General features: G+C 40.1%; 1 protein-coding gene across 3 annotated transcripts in view; it reads left to right on the forward strand.

Annotated features, from left to right (window-relative positions):
• The window catches only part of CPNE4 (copine 4), a 228,719-nt gene that overhangs the window by 103,036 nt on the left and 111,902 nt on the right, over positions 1-13,781 (forward strand). For all 3 annotated transcript variants that reach the window (XM_032684440.1, XM_032684449.1, XM_032684432.1), the window contains exon 3: positions 13,498-13,677. In XM_032684440.1, the coding sequence (XP_032540331.1) occupies positions 13,498-13,677 (180 nt within the window). The remainder of the gene's footprint in view (positions 1-13,497; positions 13,678-13,781) is intronic.

The raw sequence follows: 13,781 nt of genomic DNA on the forward strand, positions 1-13,781 counted from the left end.
AGTGGCTTGTGAATTACTTAGTAACTAATTAAGCACCTTCTACTGCAGTGGTCCCCCAGGAGTCAGAGTTGGGAAGCTATGAGGGCTGTGAATAGCCTTGGGCAGGACTGACTCCTTCTGAGCCATCAGGTTGTAACCCCAGGTGGGCTGTGCATGCAAATTGTGTAGGAACAGGGATACTGCTACATGGTCTGAGCACGCTGAACTGCTTGGGTGTGCTGAGTGTTTCTCTTCTACTTTCAAAGTCAGAGCAGCCTGAATAGTGTTTTCATTTTAAAGCTGTGTTTTTTCATGCCTGAGTATCTGTGCCTAAAGCCAGCCTTAGTATGACCGTCAGAAGGTCATACTAAGGCCGTGAACTACACATGGACAAATCTCCCATCAAAATTTGCCTTGCTAAAAGCTGCTTCTTCATAGCTCCAGTCATAGGTAAATTTTACAGTCTGCCAGGAAGACCAAATCCTGCTGGCTCTGCTTATTGGTTGCGGCCATTAGTGTCTGTGATTTCATGGGGCTTAATGTGAGTTCCATGGAGTTTATCTGAAGATTGCTCAGATCTGGCTCTTCCGTGATACTTTTGGCCTAGGTTTTTTGTACAGCTGTATTGACTACTCTCCTAATGGGCAGTGTCTTCCACAGGATGTTGTGCTCTAGTCTGTCAGCTGTTTTGTCCTAAGTTAAAACCCCTGAGTTCCAAGGCTGAAATATATCGTGGTGGTATATACAAATACTGAATCATTGTGAAGCATGTATAATTTACAACAATGAGCCTTTATTTATAACATGTAGAACATAATAGTAGGAAACAGGAGTAGATACATGGACTACTTAAACTTAATGGAAGTACCACAAGACTAACACTTGTCTTTTGTGATCAAATCTTGGGCTCACTAGTCGAAAAAAATCAACATTTAGCATCTCTGCTGTTGCCAAGAGGTGTACTGGGGTGGATTTGGTATGCTCTGCACAACTGAACCTCTTCACAGCTCTGCATATACTAACCAATTTTATAAGTCATAGTGAATGTGTATGTATCAGTCACAGACTAATGTGTATGTTGTGCTGTACATACCTGATGTATGTGGACATATTCTTTACAAGCAGCTGAAAGTCATAACACTTTCCAGGAGAGCCTGAAGCCATTATAGGAAGCAGGTTTGGGCTGCTTTTTGCCTGAGGTGGTTATGTAGGCAAGTGAGATATAGTAAAGGAGGTCCCTGTGTGTACCATACTCTTGGCTGGAGTCAGTCACAGGGGAGGGAAAATTGTGGTCATGTCAGATTGAGTTTATATATCTTTGGCTAGCATGCACATCAGGCTTGATTACAAGGATCTTGTTTCCCAGAAATCATTTTGGATTAGATATTACCAGATAAATACAGGAACCATAACTCACTGAGATCCTTGCAGTACAAACCAAATAGATCCGAAGTCAGGAGTCTGATAGGATGCTATCTGCAAAACTGTAATACAGCTCAGCTAAAATTACTCTGTACTTCTAATCAGTTGTGTACTATTCAATGCCAGAATGTGTGCTTGGGAGTGTAATTGGGCTGAAAATTTTCCTGGATTTTGTAGTAGTGCACAGAAAGACTTCCACTGCTGTTCCTGGGTAATGGATCGAGCTGTTGGGCTGCTGTGATTTCAGCAAACGGGAACCCCATTGATAAGCTTCATAAGATGCATGTGTAAAAGGAAAAAAGCAGTGAGAGTAGTTTATAATGGATTTGAGACACAACAAATCTGTTATTTTTCTGGGCAGTCATTTGAACACATGGTCCAAATTCCCCATTTGTGTGGGAAGACCCAAGCTGGTTTAAATTGGCCTTGTAAATTGTTAGTTCTGGTATAGGAATTCAGAAAAGCCTGGTAAAACAGTGTGTATCTTATGTAATAGTACATTGCCTTCCTACTGCTAATGCCTCCATGATATAATTGATTTAGCAGTTGAATTACAACAGTAAAAATAAATTATTAAATCTTTAATTATGCGTGCTTCATTAGAAAATTAATTTCTTAAACTAACAACTTGACTAGGCCTGTATCAATTGACATAATTCATTAACCTATCTGAGAATCTATATTAGTTATGCTTAACTTACCTGAGTGTTTGAGACAGGAAATTTTTTTCTCACTATAAATAAATTACCAAAATGCTATTTATAGTCAGTTAATTAAAGAGCAAATTACTGAAGCAGTGTAGATTTCTTACTTAGGATAGTGTAGCCATATTGATACTCAATGAGCAAAGGATCATCCCGTTCCTGAGAAACTGTATGATGACAGATTCGTCTCCTGATCAATCCTCTGCCACCCTGCACACTTCTAAAGGTCTCTTTGCAGGCTTAACTACTGCTCAACTGCACCTAACATCTGCTCTTCTGTTTGAATGGGCTGGCACAGCAACACAAATCTTCTAAATCTTTGGCCTTCCAGGACATCAGGAAAAGAAGAAACATATCTGTAAATGCTGTGGAAGCACAGTGCCCGGGATGTGAGATTACTTGAAGGTGGCAATACCAAATATTAATTCTGGAGTAATGAAATGTGGAATTAGCAAATAGTTACTTTGAATCCTGATTAGAGTAAGTTCAAATTAAATTTTTTATAGCCAAATGCTGCAGCAGAATCTAGTTGTGTGAGTACAATATTCTGTTCATGAACTGAGGATTCCCTAGCAGTGGCATTTGAAAAAACCCCAAAAATCATGTACTTGGCACATTTTAAATCGTATTCTCTTGTAGCATTTTTTTGTTGCTCTCATGTGGGCAAGGTCATGTATTGCATTGTGAATCAAAAGAACATTCAAAACAAAATTTCCTTTTAAAGTAAAGAACTTAAAATTTAGCTGATCAGGAGACATTAAAATATCATGTGTATGGGGAAAAGCAACCAGGTATTTGATACATACATTAATAAAAAACTCACCCTTCTTACACAGAAATAGCCAATAAAGCCGTGTTTCCCTCTACAAGAGACTGAAAATGAGCAACCAAACAACAATGAAATTGAAACCCCATCAGTGAAGAGTATTCCCAAGACTCACTTCCTCACCTGTGAGGGAAACTGTGTGGAGAACATATGGCTGAAGAGGTTTCAAATGGCTGCATAGTGCTCTGACTTTCAGATGGCTGCCAGGCACTGCACTGCTTGCTAGCAATTTGTGGCAAGTTGAAAGTGGAGCTAAATGGTATAATATGAGAATACTTTTGTTACCACTTCGAAGGACTGGTTTTGTCCTCTACAGAAAGCCTGTTCCTCAGGGGCACGTACTTTAAGAATATTTGATTGAAGCTCTCAACATCAAATGAAGGTTGGGGAATAGTAAATGGCAGTTGCCACAGTCTTTGAACGTCTGGGCTGTATTTCGGATATAAATTAGAGAAAGATGTAGAATCCAGGCTTCAGGGCTCAGCTTGGAGGTAGCATTCAAAAGTCTTAAGTGAAACAGTTAATTCTGCTTTTTCTTATGCCAGTGTAATCACATCTGAGTGAGTTACAGCACCTTATCCCGTGAGTTGATGTGAGTCATTATCCACTTGTGTTAATGTTTGCTGAGCACTTGTCAAATACGCAGTGAGCACAGCATGTGGATATCTCCTGCCACTGGGTGATTTCTATGAGGTCCTTCTGTGTTACTTATGACTGGGTCAGGATGTGTTACCTCAGAAGATGCACTCTTTAATACTAGAAATTCTATAGCTGCCTGTTTTGTGTGGTTGTTAAGGCTGTGAAGGTCCAGAATAAGATAAAGGGCTTTGACATGAGTAATTTCATTTGCTGTCTGAACACTCTTAGCAGGAGTAGCATAATCATTGTTTGTCTCTATTTAATGACTCTTCAGGAGGTAAGCTGGTGCACAGGAGAGGGCAGCACTGTTATTGCTCTCTGCTCCAAAACACGACTCAGTGCATGGCCATGGTCACTCTGGAAGGAGTGGCCTTCAGAATATCAGCTCCTGCAGTATCTGACCTTGTGCAGAGGGAGTCTTGAGGAGTTTGCTGGGGTTCCTCACTAGGAGAGCGTATGTGTGGCTGCTCAGCCTTTTTTAAACTTTAACTCAGTGCTCATGGTTTTCAGTCAGGTGTTAATGCAGAAAAGTAGCTCTTGAGCTGTTGTAATTTGCTGTATATGGCAGCTGGCAGTAAAATCAGAGGGACAGGTGGCAATTCACATGGAACAGAAATCTACTTGAAACACTTTTGGGAGGGGAGCAGATAGATATGGGAGATAAAAAGGGAGGGGTCCTCAGGTGCCTTTGGAAAATCTCCTGTCAATGACACTATGATCACAGCATGTCATCAGCACAGAGGGTCCTGTAAGAAGATGGAGCCATACACCCACCTCAGCTGATGAAGAGCATCAAAGGTCTGGCATAGTATTTACAGTTAGGGGTACCTCCTTCTGGGGAGTGCTGGCTCTTTTCTCACAGATGGATAGTACAATCCAAAGTACTGTGCCTACCTCAGGTTAGTTAAAATAATAAACATTATTATAAAAGTCAAAACCCTGAAGCAACTAGTTATTTGGAAAAGTGAGCCTAAATTTTTGGGTGCCCAAGAGGCTATTGTGTTAGGTCACCCCTGAGTGATAGTTCATAGCTAATTATGGGGACAACTTCATGGCTTAGGCAGGGATACAGACAAAAGGGCTTTCACAAACCTCTCCACTGAGGCATGAGTGCTGCCCCAGGCAGTGCTAGTGGGGCCAAAAGAAATCCCTGAACACTTGGAGGAGCCTAACCTGGATGCTCCAGGTGAGATTAAATGCTTGTGCTGCTTTGCAGGAATTTTCACTGCTTGTGAACAAGAAGTTTCCCAAGTCTGTTATGAGTACCTGATTTGATGTTTTCTCTTCAGACTTGTCCTTCTGATCTCTAGCAGGACTTTAAATATTACACACAAAAGTTCAGAATAACAAGTGTTCCCATATTAAATGTAAAATAATTTAAAATATCTTCTGCAAAAGACAGTACTCTCTCACTACCTTATCATGTCTTCCCTGTTCAGTCCAGTTAATCGTTGTTCATTGGAAAGACCTTAATTTATGCTGCATTGATAATGTGCTCGAAAGAGATGTGGTGCTTTTCAGATTCACTGAAATGTTCTGCAAATGGCTCTTCAAAACTGGCTTCAATATTCACAGTGCAGCAGCTGGTGCAAGAAGTATCATCCTTTATAACCCAAGATCAATAGATCAGAAAAAGCTTTGTGTTTTACAGTTTTTACATATGGAAGAAATTCCACAATTAGCCTCAGAGAAGCTGCAGCATTTACGTTTTGCTATCAGTTAAAATTTAAGAGTTCTTTGCTATTCCATGCTTTATGTCAAATCTAAACTCACAGGAAGAAAATTAAAATTGGCTTACATGTTTCCCTCAGCATCCCTGAGCCTGGACTGGCCAAGGTGTAAGTGAAAGTGCTTTTTAAGTGAAAGCCTTTGCAGATGACACATTCTGAGATTTCTTCTTTTCCATATGAGAAGCTTCCTCAGGGAGCTGGTCTCAGTTCAGCAGTTCAGCAACCCCTCTACCCATCAGTGCTTCCCCCTAAGAGCCAAAGCAGTGCCGGCAGCTGAGCTGAGACAGTGACTAACACAAGAGGCCAGGACAGGTCGGGGATCAGTCAGTGATGTGTGTGTGTGCAATTGGCAGTTGGGGATCACTGGTACACCAGCAAATAACCAAGAGGCACTGCTGTGCCAGTGTCCTGGTGTCCCTTCCTGGCCATATGTACCCCGTGATGGGACTGGCAGTGGTGTTGGGAGTTGTCTGGCATTCCCATGGAACCAGTGCTATGGCACTGTATTCATATGTCAAGCAAACTGAAGGCTGTATGTGGCATTTTAAGGCATTTCTTACGGTCAGGAAAGGTAAAGTCATGTGGTGGGACATGGTTGCAATATGTTTCTCTGGGAAAATAAGTATGTCATAATATATAGAAAATAGAATGCAGAGGGAGCCATTTGAATAGCCAATAGACTGGTGACTCAAATGGTCCCCAGTGGTGTGAGGAACCAAAGCTGGTGATTCTGGTCTAAATCAGACAGAGCTGAGCCCTTAGTCTGATGTCCAGGAAGAGCAGCTGGCTTATTTTCAAACCCTTCCAGGCAAAAGTTTCATCAAACCTCTTTAGCTGACTTCTTGTTTAACCAAAGTTCATGTTCCAGTGGCACACTCTTTCCCTGTAAAATGCCTGATCATCTCGGTACTTTAGGGACACAATAGGTATGACTCATTCCCTGTGATACAACCACACATTCTATGTCTGTTTTTTCACTGGATGAGTATATATTTGATGCTTTGCAGTTTATCACTAGGCCAAATTAGCCTTTTAGTCTGTTATTAAAAAAAAAGTAAAAAAGATTTTAAGGGTAATTTAGTTTTTAATAATTTGAATATTTTATCATTATAGATTTTATAAATTAATTAACATTAATAATAGCATGCTAATATTTAATATTTTTATTTTCATTTTTTAAAACATCCTTTATTATATGTTGTATTAAATATTTTGCCTTCTTTTTTGTGTTTTTTTTTTTTTTGATAGAAGGTTGTTTTTAAAATATTGTTAGTAGGAAAGAGTGGGTCATAATCTACCCAAAGTGCATCAGTGTCATCCAACTGTAACAGAATCACGGCAGAAAAGGTCTCCCAGAACTGACAAATGCAGCTGGAAAACCGTTAGAGACCCAGGGAATTACATGAAAGTCTCCAAACAAGATAACAATTTTAATCTGTTTGCTTTCATTGCCGTGACTAAAAATTATCCCTCCAGCCCAAAATATTTGGGTTTCATGACATTAGACTGAGAAGAACTGGTGTCTGCTAGTTCCCAGAATTATTTGAATGAAATGAAGATGTTTCTTTCCAGAGGATAGTAAACTAAAATCTGGTGGCTACTGCATTCAGGAGAAGTGTGACTGTGTATTAATGCATTAGTTGAGCACTTGGGTTTTTTTCTCTTGTATTTGAGCTTTCCTAAAGGACAGTGAGTGAGAGGGATACCTTTGCACTTTCCAGTATCTTTATGCAGCCTAGAAAGCCCAGACTTACTACGGACATCAATGACAACCGCACATGGTCTGAAAGCTAAAGGGTAGTGTTGTGGCTTCCTCAGAGGACTTTTGTTCCAGAAAACTGGCGATTGCCATGGCACAAGGGCTCCCAACCAGTTTAGGTCCTGCTTTCATCATACTGGGGATTGAGCATCTTTTCCAATCCCATGAAACTATGTCCCCGTTCAATGTTATCACGATTTGCCTGGCACTAGTAGTTAACCTGTATTGCACCCACAGGGGTTTTTTTATGTTTTCTAACTGTGAGAGCTTGGAGTTGTTCAGATGAGGCTCTGAAACCTGTACTCTGAAACTGCTTGGAGTCTACCAAGCTTCAGTACAGGCCCTCAAGTGCAGATACTGAGTGACTGTCTGTATAGTGACTGTTATAGCTATATTATATTTTGTTTCTGAGTTAATGAGATAAACTATATGCAAATGCCTATCAACAATCACATTTCTCTCTCCTTTTAAAAGTTATGAGCATATCAGCTCCACCCGGGAACTTCTCAAAGTATTTATACATAGTACATATAATAATTTATCTGTTGCAATTTGTGTAGAGAGATTTTATTATATTTCACAGATGGATATATATTTCACAGAATATTTTGAGTTGGAAGGGACTCACAAGGACCACTGAGTCCAGCTCTTTAGCGAGTGGCCCATACAGTGAACAAACTCATGACCTTAGCGTTATTAGCACCAATCTCAGGAACTACAAGAAGTGTTTTGAGCTGTTTGCCAGCATTCAGCTTAATGAGCAATGAAAAGTAACTCAAAAAGTAAAAGTAATTAAGCAGAGGCCAGTCAGTGGCTCTGAACAGAGAAAGGGGCTTTCTTAATGAAGAATTGTCCAACTAAGAAATAATAATGCTTGTTTTACTCTAATTTCAGTTGTTCCAACTGAAGCCCCTTGGGGCCTGGACTGTTTCTGTATATTAATTTTCCATTGCTAGAAAGGCAGGTCTTCCTGGTTTTGACTTACAAGCTATCTAATATTTATATAGATACACAAATAAAAGAAACTAATTGCAAATAATTTTCAGACTGTTCACGTTAAATGCTTCTCTTCAAGCCAAAAGCAAAAGGTTTCTGCTGACATTGAGAAGACTGTGCTCAGCTTTGAACTCTACAACCCAAAAAGAATTAAAGACCTACTGGTTTCTTTCCACTGTTTTCAATCATCAATTAAACTGAAAAACAAGGGCTATAAATTATGGTGACCTTTGCAATGACTTTTCATTTGTGAAATAGAAATGTGATGGTGTGAAAGCACTGTCAATAATAAAAAAATATTAATAATTTCCTCAGGAACCACCAAGAAAAGTGTAAATTGCTTTCTGCTTAGTATCAAATTTTCATGTAAGGTACTGTATCATGGAAATTTTCAGTCTTGTTAAAATTCTGATCACCTAAAATTAATGCTACCCCTTCACCTCTGTACTTTTTGTCATCTCAGCTGAAAAATATGATTCTTGTCAGTTTAATCAGCATTTTATAATGACTTCTATTGAAAACACAGCCTGTTGTTTTTTCCTTGATAGCCTGTTAAATGTATAGGGAACAGTGGATTAATTTATTGGACTAAGAACTTACTAAAAATGTAGCAGCCACCAAAAGCAGACTTTGGTCTGAATAGTGGCACACACCCTCTCTATTTAATGAAATTTGCATTTTTATGGATCTTCAACTAGGTTTTTAAAAACACTTAAGAGACTGCAGCACCAGTATAGATTTTCAGACCGTCATTCTGTAGAACAAAGATTTGCCTTAGTTCGTGAGGCAACTATATTATTATTGGCCATAGCATTGCCTTGCTGTTTCATGATTCTGATTAAAATTCCCCCCCAAAATTGTCCTTTTGGTGAGAAGACACGACCCTTGACTGCTCTTCACCTCAAAGATACCAAGTAAAACCACTGAAAATGTGTTGCTTTTGTGCTAGTTGCATGTTTGCTAGAAATAAAATGGAGAGCAGATAAGTATCAGTTGTCTGGGGGGGCGGGGGCGGGGGCATGCAGTTCTCCACACAACTGATCTGTGCTAAATACTGAAGCGTGGCCTTGAGTGCAGAGCATCAGGTCCTGTAGATATTTCCCCATTTTCCTTGTTCCCAAGGGCATGATGAGAAAGTTGTTTTTATGGTCACTTGAAAGCCTTAGATACGAGGTGCCAGTAACCTACAAAATCCTTGTTTATGCTTGTATATGCAGTAGCTTATACATCTGATTTTGAAAGAAGAAAAAAAAAATCCCTCTCAGACTGGTTCTTTTCCATAAGCTTCACTTTTCAACTAATGGTGGAAGATGGAGAGGAGATCCTCCGCCTGTACTTCAACCCTTGAATTACTTCTTTGTCAGTAAATTTTTTTCTAGGTTGAAGAACTGTTTCCTCACTGAAATTACTGTTTATCAGAGTTCTGCTAAGCTAACTACTTTTCAGCAGCTCACAGACAAAAGATATAAACAGCATAAGAAGCCTGAATTTTAGTATTTGTTCATCTGTCTTTTGAGACATCTTCCTTTAATTTGATGCTATCTGACTGAAAAGATAGTTTTGCAGCTCTTCAGCAGTGATGGTGGGCAAACAGGGAAACAGGCAAACATTTTTGCTAACTGTCCATCCATGTGAGGAGTACAGGGAGAAAACAACTTTCAGACCCAGCTTCCAACTTCCTACGGGTTTGACAAGAGGATTCAGAAGGCCCAAAGCAAGAAGCCCTTTTCTTTTCTGTATTTTAATTCCTGCTGTTGAGATGGAGCTTTACTCTGTGGATGCCAGCTTTGGTGTCTGTGTGTCATTCATAGTTCCCCAAGGGGAAGCTCAAAGGGTGGCTACTTCCAGATGGGCCTGCCAAGTAATCCTGGCTGCTCAGCAGGGTGCCACCTTCTGTGAAGTGACAAGGACCTAAAGAGATGAAGAGGGAAAGCAGTGTGAGTCCATCCCAGGAGGTGAAGATGCAAGTCCTTTTCTCTGTATAAATTGTCCTTGAAGGGAAAGTGCAGGTAAAGCTGCATCATGAAACAGATGTTCAGATGGTGGTGTCAGATGACCACTGTGCTTTTTAAGGTCAGTTTTACCTCTTGACACTGCCCAAAGGTGCGTGTAGCTGTCAATTGTTTCTTCTGAAAATTTGTTCTGCTTTAATAAATTGGAGAAATTCCTTGTTCTAGTTAAGTCCAGAAATAACAGATGGTTCATATATCAGGCATCAGCAAATCCTAAAGTTATTGGCATGACCCCTGTCCATGTCCTGTTGAAAAATCTACCTGTCTGCAGGATTAGATTGCCCAAGAGTTTGGTGTTTTCTGCAAGAAGACCGATAGTGTAAATTTCACCTGCTTCTAACACACTGTTGCTTGACTTAAAAGCTGTCTTCTGCAAAGGTATTGAGGATTTACTGTGGTTGCTGGTGTTCCTTGTTGTGTTTTGGAGAGCATTAATGCTGAGAAGTTCTAACTTCCTGAATGTTCAATTTCATGAGGCTGGGCAAAGCTGAACTGTATTTTCATCATCCATGCACGTGGAAGTGCTGTTACTGATTTTGGGTGACAACAGGATTAAGGGCATATGACTTGAGGCTGACATCTTGTCAGACTGCTATGAACCTCTCCTTCAGGTTAGCATGGAACATAGAAATTAAACAGGCTCTGCAGGTATTGGGATAAGTTGTTGTGGTCAAAAGCAAGTCAGGTTTTTTTGTTGGTTTTCTTTTTAAGTGTCTGCAGCACTGTAGATCATGACCTCTTTGATGTTTATCAGCATGAACTGCACATAGCAATAGTATTCTCACCAGTTTTCATTAAGGTTTCATGCTCATCCAGCATTTCTAAAGAGAATATTAAGGCTTTACAGTTGAGTATGAGAGCAGTAATACTCAAGAAAGAACGGCCTCTAATATGTGACAGAAGTCAAATGGAGATTATACCTTACGTTTATATAGCATCTTCTAACCTAGAGTGTTCCATGACAGTTAGGGAATTTATTGAACTGTTCCATTCACCACTGCTTCTTCATCATGAGTCACTCTAGCTGGTTATCAGTGCTTAGCCCTGCTGCACAGTAATCAAAGAGGGGAAATGGAGCCAGGCTTCCCATGCTGAGGAAGCCTTCCAGACTTTCTAGCCAAGTAGGGTAACTATGAAATACACTGACAAAGCAGACTGGAGACAAGGTAGACTAATAGAGTTAATGCTATTGTGTGGTGCTGACAGCTGAGAATTTTATATTGCTTGTGGAGCTGTTGGCATTGCTTCTTTCGATATACATTTTTCTCACATAATCCCATGATGTGACATGTTTGATGTATCATCTCAATAATGTGGAAAAACTGGGGTAATTCAGTGAAATGGCTATATTTTAGTATGGTGTCTGTCAAAGGCAAGATATCAGTCAATCACAGGCTGGAAAAAGCAAACAATGTCTTATCTCTATGTGAGAGTGAAATTCTTAATGTCCCTTTGTGCAGACCTGTGCCTCCATTTTCAGGTGCTTCACTCCCCTGAACAGTCACGTATTTAACCTGCGTTGGGCACAAGTGTAAATCATGCAGTATTTCACAGTGGAGAACCCTATCCCCATACTCCAGCAGCAAGGAAGAGCTGAGGTGAAACAATAACAGAAACTTCAGTTACTGCCTGAGGAGATCTGCTGTGCCAATGAAACAATTAAAATGATGTCATAACTGTATATACAATTACAAGGAATGAGTTTAGGAGACTGCTGTGGCTATGAAGAAAGATTTAAAATTGATTGTTTAAATGTTTGGATTATTGGGTCTGCTGATGCAGTAGTTCATGAGATGACCACTCTTCTGCAAGCGAATCAAATCTCTTTCTGCTTAGAAGAGATCTCAGGGACATCCCACTGAACTGGTTAGTCATCTGACATAAGAAGAATTTCATGTTGTAGCAGTAATAGTGATTTGAAGTCATACTGATTGCAAGTGGAGATAACAAAAATTTTTTGAGACAGACCAGCATCTGAATGAAGGTAGCTGGTATCTTTTCTCACCTTATGTTATGTTCTTATGCTTTGCATCACTGCTATCAAAACCATCATATTTAGCTAGTCTAAGTGAAGAGATTAAGAATTGAATTTGTAAGTAAGGCTGTTTTCATTTTTGTGGTGGTCTCACCTTGGCACAGTCAGAGCACATTGACACAGCTATGTGAGAAGACAGCAATGGTAGCACTGGTTTGCATCTGTTTAGTGACTGGTAGCATCTGTTTGATTAGCTGAAGGATTTCAGCTGTCAGAGCTGTCAATCTGACACCTTTGATGAGCACTAAAATAAGTCTGTGCTACCAGGAACTGTTCATTTTTTCCCATGCTTTTGATTTGCTTGACTCTTTGTGTCCTTGCCGATAACTACTAGCAAGGCTAATGCATTATAAACTCTGAAAAGTGAAGAAAGCAGCTGTCATTTTTTGCACAACAGATGTTCCTGATCAGGAATCAGACAAAGGATCTCATCACTCCTCCTCTGAGCAATTTAATTTGCCTGTTCCATGGTGCACCAGCCACCTCTTTCATTTCAGGATCAGTTCCTTTAATCTTACAGAATTATTAAGTTTTTTTCTGTGCCAAGGCAAAGAGAGTGGAAAAAAGGAAATTGCTTCATTGCTTACGGTGTCACCAATGATGCATCATAATGAAAGGTAGCAAAGGCCTACTTCAAAAATAGGAAACCCAAGTACTACATTTTAAGAGAACTAGAAAGTACTCTATGAGCACTTTTTTAAAGAAATAACAATATAGAATTGATGGTATTTGTTTAGCAGTTTTAAGGCTCAGAGTTAGGTAAAAGCAGTATATAATCCATCAGATTCTTGTGATGCAACTTAGGGGGATGAAAAAATTGATGTATTCTATAAGAAAAGTTGTTGCTGTGGATCCTGTTCTGCACTCCTTAACCATGCATGTTGTCCAAAATGAGTAATTACTGGGGGCTTTGCTTGCTTTTCCATTTAGTTTGGTAAAACTATCGCGTTGCTGCTGTTTTGTACTGATGGATGGGTACTGCTGGAGATGTTAAATTTATAGTTATTCTACAGCTTATTTCCCAGTTATTAGCCTAGCACAGGACAGTCATTTTGCCTATGCACAGCTCCTGACTTGCCACCAGATTGATCCAGTATGTGCCCGAGGTGGGGTAATTGTTGCTCACCCTGCAAAGGAGGCTGCTCACTGTGCCCCGTGTTCCTATCAATATCTGCCAAAGGCTTGTGGGAAGGGCGAGGCGAGGGAAATTGGCCTTACCTTGTGTTGGTGACCAGCCCTGCACAGAAATGGTAACTGCTGCTGACAATGCAAACAGTAGTATCTGTGGCCATAGTCACAGCTGTCAGTCTTGATAAAAGTGGAAAGTGTATTTCAGAAGCTCCTGGTTGTCCGTCACTGAGAAACCACTCATATGACCTCGTTTTGATTTGGCAGGTTGACAGGACAGAAGTGATTCGGACCTGTATAAATCCTGTCTTCTCCAAGCTGTTCACAGTGGACTTCTATTTTGAAGAAGTGCAGCGACTGCGATTTGAAGTGCATGACATTAGCAGCAACCACAATGGGCTGAAGGAAGCGGATTTTCTTGGTGGCATGGAGTGCACTCTTGGACAAGTAGGTATCGCTGCCATTTTCTGCCCTCGACCCTCTTCTTTTGTATATGTATTAAATATATTGCTTTGGTAAATGACTGATGGGTGAGGTTTTTCGTTCATGAC

This window comes from Chiroxiphia lanceolata, chromosome 1 (genome assembly GCF_009829145.1).
Source record: "Chiroxiphia lanceolata isolate bChiLan1 chromosome 1, bChiLan1.pri, whole genome shotgun sequence".
NCBI classification, from domain to species: Eukaryota; Metazoa; Chordata; class Aves; order Passeriformes; family Pipridae; genus Chiroxiphia; species Chiroxiphia lanceolata.